The 10111-nt window shown below is 40.6% G+C and overlaps 2 protein-coding genes across 5 annotated transcripts in view; one reads left to right on the top strand and one right to left on the bottom strand.

Moving 5' to 3' along the window:
- The window catches only part of Nol8 (nucleolar protein 8), a 21088-nt gene extending 14309 nt beyond the window's left edge, over positions 1–6779 (bottom strand). The window contains exons 1-5 of one of the 2 annotated variants that reach the window (XM_029556051.1): positions 6575–6779; positions 5595–5738; positions 5054–5116; positions 3025–3103; positions 397–532 (exon numbers count right to left, since the gene is read on the bottom strand). In XM_029556051.1, coding sequence (XP_029411911.1) covers positions 397–532; positions 3025–3103; positions 5054–5116; positions 5595–5738; positions 6575–6611 — 459 coding nt within the window. In that variant the 5' untranslated portion in view covers positions 6612–6779. The remainder of the gene's footprint in view (positions 1–396; positions 533–3024; positions 3104–5053; positions 5117–5594; positions 5739–6574) is intronic. The other variant, XM_017803212.2, reaches the window with a different exon arrangement.
- A 215-nt stretch (positions 6780–6994) lies between these two features.
- Cenpp (centromere protein P) overlaps positions 6995–10111 on the top strand; it is a 244387-nt gene continuing 241270 nt past the window's right edge. For 2 of the 3 annotated variants that reach the window (XM_029556085.1, XM_008852927.3), the window contains exon 1: positions 6995–7584. In XM_029556085.1, coding sequence (XP_029411945.1) covers positions 7482–7584 — 103 coding nt within the window. In that variant the 5' untranslated portion in view covers positions 6995–7481. Of the gene's footprint in view, positions 7624–10111 lie in introns of all 3 variants that reach the window. The other variant, XM_029556079.1, reaches the window with a different exon arrangement.

The following is a 10111-nucleotide window of genomic DNA, read 5'->3' as shown; positions in this document are numbered from 1 at the left end:
TTATTTTGATATATCACAGTGAAAGATTTATCGTCCTCTTTTTTTTTTTTTTTTTTTTTTTTTAAAAAAAAAAAAAAAAAAAAAAAAAAAAAAAAAAAAAAAATCAAATAGTTCCTAAGCAAGTAGAAACAAACAAACAAAAAACAAAAAAGAATCTTAAGACCTGCCTGTACATCTTACCACCTATGTCCTTTGGAAGATAGTCTCTACCTGGGTTTTGATTTCTCCATCTATAAAATGGCAGGGAACTTGTTTACCTAAGACTTCTAAATGCATGTTGAAAATAATCTGTATGTTAACTGTTCCAAAGCAAGGGGAACTAGATTTGGATGTGACACCTCCAAACATGTGGTCTCAGGTGTCATAGCATGGCTCAGGCTATTAAAGGAGACTCACTTTATGTCCTGGTACTTCTGTTCCAGGCACAGCTTTCATATGGAAATCTACTCCTCCCACCTTTTCCAATAAGGTGGTACTGCCAGTTGTTGGCATTGCTTTCTTTGCTTTTGCTTCTTCTCTCTCTTGGGCCAATCTGAATTGAAGGGCAAATAAAAACAAAAATAGTTAATCACGGGAAAATGTATATTTCCCTTTAGATAACCCAAAGTGAGTACCATAAGCATCTTCATAGTATTAAAAAAAAAAGCAAAATAAAACACTCTGTTAACTGCATAATGGCTTATACTATTTTCTGAACACACAAGACACTTTCATTATAGAATAACTGGAAAACACTGAAATGCAAAGAAACAAAGTATTCCATTTTGTTAATACTTCTGTGTACTTCAGCTTCATTCTGCACAGAAATACAAAATATTTAAAATGTAATTTAGGGGCTGGAGAGATGGCTCAACAGTTAAGAGCACTGGCTACTCTTGCAGAGGACCCGAGTTTGGTTTCTAGTACCTGCCTGACAGCTAGTAACTATTAGTAACTCCAGTTCCGATAGAATCTGATGCTCTCTTCTGGCCTCCATGGGCATTGCATGCATGTGGTGCACTTAAATACATGCAGGCAAAACTTATACACATAAAATAAAATATAAAAAAAATGCACTCTAGATAATGCACCCTACCACTCTTATGCTCTGCCACAGAAGGTGTTTTAGCTCTCCTTCATGGCAGACAGAAAAGACATTATCATAATCTCCATGGATACATTATTTTTTTCTTGTTGTGTTGGTGTCAAACCCAGGATCTCATGCATGCTAGGCATTCTGCCAAGAGCTACATATCTAAGCCCTTTCATCCACATACTTCTCAAATGTTTCCTATTTTGAAAATTCCCAAATGAATTTAATCTTTTCCCCTTGAAAAATTAACTTTAGGCTGTGAAAGCTCTTAATGGTTGCTACACAATCTTGCTCTGAAATCACATGCATAATTACCCTTATGTCTCTCATAGCTCTTTATCTTTCTATGACAATATCATTAAGTTAAAATCAACATATGTAATTCAATATCTTTAGTAGAATTTAAATGTACATAGGATTCAGAAAACTCCATTTTAAAATTTTTATTTCTTTTTTATTTCATGTGCATGAGTGTTTTGCCTGCATGTAAGTACACCCATGTCGTGTAATGCCTAGAGGTCAGAAGAGAGCATTGGATCCTCTGGAACTGGAGTTAAAGACAGTTATTAGCTAACATGTGAGTGCTGGAAATAGACCTTGTGTTCTCTGTAAGAGAAGCCAGTGCTCTTGACTGCTAAGTCATCTCTCCAGGCCCCAAACTCCACTTTTTGACATAAACTCTGGAGAAATACTTGTACATATACAAGAGACATCCTCATGAATCATCTATAGACAGCAGAGAGGGAAATAGTCTAAATGTCCATCAGTGGGAAGAGACCAACTGCACTGTGGTACAGACATTTTCTGAAATCATACAAATAGTTGTTACAAAAGAAGGGGAAGAAGGCCACATTACCACAGAGGAGCATGTTCAAAAAAGAAAAAAAGGGGGTGTGTGGAGTAGGGTTCAGTTTCCAACACCCACATAGTAGCTAAAAACTGTCCGTAACTCCAGTTTCAGGGAATTCAGTGCCCTCTTTTGACCTCCACAGGCATTGCACAACACAAGTGTACTTATACACATGCAGGCAATACACTCATATACGTAATTTTTTTAAAAAATAAGAAAAAAAAGAAATACACACACATGTAATAATAATAATACACACACACACACGCACACACGTAAGAACATTAAATTATTTTTCGTGGGGCCTGGAGTGAAGGAAGAGTTGAGAGAGTTCAGCTCTACTTGCAGTGTATGAATTTGCTAGTGTCCTAGTTTCATTTCCATTGCTGTGATAAAGCACCCTGACAAAAGGCAACTTCAGGGAGAAAGGGGTTATTTTAGTTCACATTCCAGGTTACAGCCCATCACTGCAGGGCAATCAAGGCAGGAACATGAAGCAACTAATTACACCCACAGTCAAGAGCACAGAAAGAATGCATGTATGCTTAGTGCTCAGCTAACTTTCTCTACTCTTATATAGACCAGGGCCCCAAACCAGGGAATGGTACCTCCCATTTCCATGTTGGGACTTCCCACATTAATTAAGGCAATTAAGACAATCCACCACAGACATCCCTACAAGCTAACCAGATCTAATCGCTTACTGAGATTCTCTTCCCAGGTGATTCTAGGTTGACAAACTAATTGCCACAGCTAGTAATATATTACTTGATAATTTCATATTAATTAGGTGAATGTATAAAAGTACTTATTCTATAAGAAGTGGGGTTTAACCAGATGTGGTGGCAGAAGCTTTTCATTCCAGCACCAAGGAGGCAGAGACAGGAGGATCTCTATGAGTTTGAGGTCAGTCTGGTCTACATAGAGAGTTCCAGGTCAGCCAGGGCTACATAATGATACCCAACCCCATCTCAAAAAACAAACTCTCTCTCTCTCTTTTTTTTTTCTCTCTCACACACACACACACACACACACACACACACACACACAAGCAAACAAAGGAAAAGAAACAGATTTTAAATCCATGTGCAACAAATCTTACCTATGCAAAAAGCTTTCTTTTGCTAGCTGAATTTGTAGTGTTCCACCTTTCCATTTTGTTTTATTTAAAACAGACATGCCTATGAGATAAAGAATTACCAAAGTTCATTACAATGCAAAATTGTATTTCAGTACATTTTTTTTACCTAATTACATAATACCAAGAAATGTAGCCTTATTTGTCACAAAAGAGACACCTACATTGTAGAAGAAAAAGTGACCTGAAGAGGACCTAGGTTCCTGTTTTATTTTGACCAGTTAGCAGGCTGCTGCTTTTTCTCCCTTTTTTTTTTTTTTTTAAGATTTTTATTTATGTGCACATTAGTTCAATTATGTGTGTGTGTGTACCTGCAGAAGCTAGAAGAGAGTGTTAGATCCCCTGGAACTGGAGTTACAGGCTGTTGTGAGCTGCCACATGTGGGTACTAGGAACCGAACTTGGATCCTCTTCAAGAACAGCAAGCACTCTTAATAGCTGAGTCATCTCTCCTGCCCCAGTTAGGTTTCTTATGGCCCCTACCTCACAATTACTAAAAGACGAAAATGAGAAAAATAAAATAAGGCCAGGCGTGGTGGCAAACGTCTTTAATCCCAGCACTTGGGAGGCAGAGGCAGGTGGATCTTTGTGAGTTTGAGGCCAGCCTGGTCTACATAGTGAGTTCCAGGACAGCAGGACAGCTGGGGCTACAGGGAGACCCTGTCTCAAAAAGACAAAAAAAAAAAAATTTAAATAAATAAATAAAAATAAATAAACTGTAAAGCAAAATGTATGAGCATGCTGTTTATAGACATGAACTTCTGGTGAATAAATGGTATTTAATATTTTGTTATTTTTCATATGGCAAATAAGCAATTGAATCTTTTCAGGGTGAGTTAAGGACAGTTTAGAATCCTGTAGCACTTTTATCATTAACCTCATACCAATTACCACTGCAAAGCATGCAAAAAAATTAGCTAGTGATTGAATGGTGTTTGAATTGTGGTGCCGTAGTAGTTGATTTTTGTAAATATCTGTTGTCAGAGTCTTTAATATAACCACTAACAGATTTTACCATGTGCCAGATACTTTACTAAGAATAAATGTATTATTTAATTTAACCCTTATATTAACATTGAGGTAAGCACAGTAGTTTTTTGTTTACCAAATAAGCAATGGGACTTAGAAGTCTAAATAAACTATCTCACACAATATACTCACTGAACTTTCTTTTTGCAAATGGAATTATAAAAGACTATCTTCTAAGAGGATGTTCCTTTTACTTGCTTTTTCAGTATCTTTTTCTTTTTTGACTTCCAAGTACCTAGAATACATTAATGTAGCAGCAGAATGATAGAGTATCTTCTGCTTTTTATTCACTGAATGGCATCATCTACCCTTAACTCTACTAATCTTATAACAAGAGATATCACAGTTTCAAAGACATGGTCTTACAAGGTCATATTCTAGTGTTCTTTCATAACAGCTGCTCTTAATGACAAAGGATTAACTGACCTAGAAAAGAACAGACTTTATAGTTTTCAAGTTCATTTTTATGTTATGTGTATTACTGTTTTGCCTGCATGTTATTTAAGTGCATGCAATGCCCACAGAGGCCAGAAGATGGTGTTGGATTCCCTGGAATTGGAGTTATCAACCATTGTTAGCCACTGTGTGGGTACTGGGAACTGAACCCAGATCCTCTGCAAGAGCAGCCAGTATTCCTAACAGCTAAGCCATCTCTCCAGCCCCCCTAAGAATAGATTTTTGAGAACTGTATAATATTCTGTGGAATATGTGTGATAAACAGTTTCTATGAAGTCTGGGCCCTTTGTTCAAATTATTTTAAAATACTGAGCAAACCTACTAGCATGTTATAGTATAGGTCTTCTGACAAACAAAATGAACTGAAATCTGAGGTGTGGGGTACCAGAATTCTCTTGATCATGGTTGCCCATCTATATGACTTATAAGTGATTAGTGAGACTTAAATATAGAACCAAAGTCATTTAAAGTTACACAGTGACACTAATTGACAAATAGAATGATCTTACATTTTTTCAGGTCTGTTTCTGCTATTTTGATGTTAACATATGCAAAGATTTTCTGTGAGTTTCCTAAAAAAAAAGAAAAATAAGTCTGTTTAAATTTCTATCAAGAGAACAATATTCGTAAATCTCATTAGCTTTCTAAGTTTAAAAGAGTTCAAAGAAATGCATTCTTTTAAAATTATTTTTCATCAGACTGCATTTTTCTAAACATGACCAAAACATTCCAAACTAAAACAAGTAATAAATCTCAAGTACTTTGTTAAACACAACTTGATTGTATGTTAGTCTGTTTAACAGGATAATGTTAGAATGTTGACTCCTGGCACTGAAAAGTAAATATTTCTTGAAAATCAAATATTTTATAATTTTTCTGATTTCAGAAATGAAGTTTGGTCAAGTTCCATATCATACGTAATACATCTAGGGCATTATATATTATTTTCAATGTTGGAGCTAACATTGAGCTCTCAAGTTGCTTTCTTTTGTAATATCTGCCCTGAGCTACGACTGCCCTTAATTACTCAGTGAAAGGTTATGAATTTACCTTGCTCATCTTTCCGGGTGATGATCTCCACATCAGAAACTTCTCCAAATCTGGTGAACTGGTCTTGTAGGTCTGTCTTTGAAATGGCCTGGCTAAGGCCACCTACAAAAAGGCGCTTTGTTTCTCTGTTGGCTTTCATGAAGTCTGGGCATGTATGGGGGAAAAGAATTTTCTGTATTAAAATGCATTCTCACAGTTCACAAATACAACACAATTCTTTCCCCTGAAACTTCTGTGCCAAATGGTCTTCTGGACCTATGTTGCTCCCATTTTTTTTATTTTATTTTAAATTGTTTGTTTTGTTGAGATAGGGTCTTCCTATAGCCTCGGCTGGCCTGGAACTCACGACGTAGACCAGGCTGGCCTCCATCTATGGAGATCTGCCTGCCTCTGCTTCGCAAGTACTGGGATTAAAGGTAAGCCACCATAACTGGCTGCTTCCAAATTTTATCACTGGAAATTTTGCTCAGCCCTACATGCATATTTTCCATGAATGCACTTTGGAGCTATACTCACTTGCAATATACACACATACACACGTTTTCTCTGTAAACAACCACAACTATTATATCTTACTCTTTATCATTTTCCTGGTCACATTACTAGATTTTTCCTTGATTCGTTTACAGATTGATTTTTTTTCCACTTTAACAGATGCGCTTACAAATATAGTAACCTAAACGACAAAAACATGTCTCCACCCTGGAGCTCAATAGTCATACAAGAACTAAACAAACTCTGCAAGTAGACTATTACGGAATAAAAGTGTACACAAAGTGCTGTTCAGGGAAGAAATGGGCAACTGACAAACCAGCTAAAATCCACCCCACCCTCCGCTCTCTGCCCGCATTTTACAAAGTAGTTTGCGCTTATTTTCATTTTTCAGAGGGGTAGGAAAGGTTACGTTCCTTTCTCGATCCCAGGAAGAAAACATTAGAGGTGACGTCGAATTTCAGAAGCTGGAATTAGCATTATACTACCAGAATTGTTGGGAAAGTTTTCCAGCGCTCCCTCCATCTCGTTTAGCTCCTCGGAAGCTGACAGAGTCCTGTCAGAAGCTCAAAGTTAGGAGTCTGACAGAGAGCTGCGGTGCACCTCTTCCCAGAGCCTCGGCCCCCCTCTACCCACCGCCTTCCTCCTCAAAGAAGACTGGGAAAAGGAAGGCGGAGACAAGGCCCAACACCCCACCACTCCTGACGCCCTAACACACCCCTCACCACTCCGTCTCCCAGCCGGGGTAGCGTCTTCCCTAAAGTCTATTTCACACGTGCAATCGGATGCATTTTTCCTTCCTTCCTACAGCATTTCTAAACAGCTTCCTAAGGTTCCGCTTCCACGCAGTTCCCGAAGACTCTTTATTTCGTCTGCCTTCTTTCCGACTCACGTTCAGCTACCTCGTCTACAACTTCTGCAGAAGACGCCGAGTCAAAATTCCATGATTTCTACGGAAGAAACAGGCGGCAGCGTGAGCACAGACTTCCGTACAGAGTCGGCGGAAGTGAGGGTGCGGAACAAAAATAAGGAGACTCTACTCCTTAGCATTTCCCCAAACCACCTCCTCAGAGACGTAAGGTCCGGGTGCCTCCAAGGCAGTTGGGATGGGGGTTGTCGGTTGAAAGGCTGAAGGAGTTTGACAGAATTGGGACGAACCAACTTTCAGAGGCGTCGGGGGTGGCTGGAGGTCTCCGCGGCTACGTTTGAGGGACGTGAAGCCTGTGGCAGGTTGTTTGACGTGGAAGAGGACGAGCGTCGCTACGTCTCCTCCCCGCGAGATCTCCCGAGTGGTCCGCGCCCGAAGCGCGCGCGAATCTTGAAGCGCCCGTCCCGGCTCCCTGGTTAGACTGTGGGCTGCTCCTTCCATGGCGTTCGAGGCGGGTGGCTCTATGGATGCGGAGGCTCGCGAGGTGCGAGCCCTGGAGGCCGAGATCGCCGCGTTGCAGAGGCGGTGCCAGGAGCTGCCGGCGCCGGGAGAGAAGCCGTCCGGAGTCCGGTACGTGGTGCCTGTCCACCCCTCCGGCTCGCCGATCAGGTCTGTGGGCGAGGCAGGCCGACCTCCTGACAGCTCCCGCCGCACTCCCCGCACCCCTGGTGCTGAACTTCGTAGTGTGGGACCGCCCCAACGTGAACGTGAATGTAATCGATTCCGTGTGTCCAGAGAGTGTGCACCGCGTTTGGAGCTCAAGCGCTTTGCTGTGAATGATCTTGGTTGCGTATCTTTGGGAGAAAGCGCTTTTCTTAAGGTCTTGCCCTGTTGATGAGTATCATGGGGCAGGATTTTGCTTTTCTCCTTCATGTAATCTTGCTTTCCGGGAAATGGCAGTGTCTAGTTGGATTGTTTGTTTTTATGGTTTCTGAGGCATTCTTATTTTGTAGGTCCAACTGGCCTGGAAGTCTCTCGCGCTTGGCCTGGAACTCAGGAACCTCCTAAGCCACCATGCTCTGCTTTAGTTGGGATGAGCAACTGTTTTCATGGCATTTGTTTTTGTTGGTCACCTAAACCGTAATTATGTGATACTGACTTTGTGTAAAGCTCTAGGGATTTATTGACTCTGGTTTCTTAGCATTTGTTTTTGCGGGTCACCTAGCCTTAGTTAAGTGATACTGATTTTTTTTTTTGTCTTATGCTAATATAACGTGATGGCTGGGGATGTAGCTTTGTGGCAGAAAGCTTGCCTAGTATGCATAAGGACCTGAGGGGGAAGGACTGGTTGGAGGAATGGGGGTGGGAGTGGCAGAGTTAATGACAGAAAATTTCTTTTGAAAAATAACTTAGGTGAAATAAGTTGGTATAGGAAAAGTGTATAATATATAGGATAATTTGATAATCTTTGGATTGTCTGGAAGTCTCATTTAAAGTTAATGAATTTAACTGGGTGCAATAGTACCCAACACTTTAATCCCAGCACTCAGGAGGCAGTAGGCAGATCTCTGTGAGATGGAGGGCCAGCCTGGTCTACCTAGCCAGTTCAGGCCAGCTAGAACTACAGGGAGACTGTGTCAAAAAACCAAATAAAGGAAAAAGTCAAGCTACTTAACAGAAGCTTAGGCTTGAAGAGCTACATCACAACCCAAATGACCAATATATAAGAGCAATGGTCAAATTCTTCGCTAATAGATGAAATACCACTTAAAGCACAACGAGACAGACCTGCACACTAACTAAATGGTGTGAACTAAAAAGCATGGCACTAGAGCTGGAGAGATGGCTCAGTGGTTAAGAGCACTGACTGCTCTTGCAGAGGATCCAGGTTCAAATACCGGGGGGCACAGAGGCAGGCAGATCTCTGTGAGTTCAAAGCCAGTCTTGTGTACATAGTGAGTTCCAGGGCAGCTGGGGCTACAAGGAGAACCTGTTTCAAAAAGACTAAATAAATAAATAAATAAATAAATAAATAAATAAATAAATAAATAAGTTAATGGACTTGACTGTAAGAAAAGTAGCTTGTCTCATGATCCTAGAGAAATCCAAAGTCCAGGCATTCTCCTTGATTGAAGGAAGAAAGGAGGCTGGGAACTAAGAGTTACTTAGTATCTCAAACATGAAAAGAAACAGCTTTGATTTTTTAGTAAGGTATAATTTTGTAGGAGTGCAGAGAATGAGATTTTCTTGAGCTGAGAAGAGCCACAAGTGTGCAGAAAAAATGCCTAAAGAAAATTTCTTTAAAGAGCTGTAACTGGTGAAAGGGCAGGAAAAGTGTATCTGCTCCTCCTAGAGGAGGAAGTTATGTAAGAGACTCTCCTGCTTACTTCAAACTCCACCCACAGATTGGAAACATTAGAATCACCTGGGAGTTGGTGAGACACTACAAATTTGCTGAATCAAAATCTGCATCTTATCAAGACAGCCTCCCCCCAATACCCTTTGAATGCACACTTAAAAGTTTGAGAAGCACTGTCATACCACAGGGAAAAAGTTTTTTTACTCACCACAAGATGTCAGTATTATTCTAGGAGAGTATAGTAGAATGCTTTTGTAATCTGAGACTCCATAAGGCATGAGAAGTCCAGATTTGGGGAGACATTAAATGTCAATCCAAGGGGTGTGGATTTAATACGAAGTTTTTCTCACTGTGGTGGAAAAGGAAGATTGAGACCTGTGTGCCAAGCTTTTTTTTTTTTTTTTGGTCTTTTTGAGACAGGGTCTCCCTGTAGCCCCAGCTGTCCTGGATTCACTATGGAGACCAGGCTGGTCTTGAACTCACAGAGATCCACCTGCCTCTGCCTCCTGAGTGCTGTAATTAAAGGCGAGCGCCACCATGCCCGGCTAAAGCTACTTATTAATTATGTTTGTGAGAGAGGGCACCTGTGTGTGGAGGTCAGAGGACAGCTTTAAAGAGTCAGTTCTCAGGTCAAGCTTGTGCAGCAAGAGCTTTTACCCATTGAGCTATCTTGCTTGTCCTCCAAGCTACTTTTTTTTTTTTTGGAGACAGGGTCTCCCTGTAGCCCCAGCTGGCCTGGAACTCACTATGTAGACCAGGTTGGCCTCAAATGCACAAAGATCCTCCTGAGTGCCGGGA

This window comes from Nannospalax galili, unplaced genomic scaffold, assembly GCF_000622305.1.
Source record: "Nannospalax galili isolate Female #2095 unplaced genomic scaffold, S.galili_v1.0 scaffold1532, whole genome shotgun sequence".
Lineage (NCBI taxonomy): Eukaryota > Metazoa > Chordata > Mammalia > Rodentia > Spalacidae > Nannospalax > Nannospalax galili.
The sequence above is the reverse complement of the archived record's forward strand: the minus strand, read 5'-3'. Positions and strand labels throughout refer to the sequence as shown.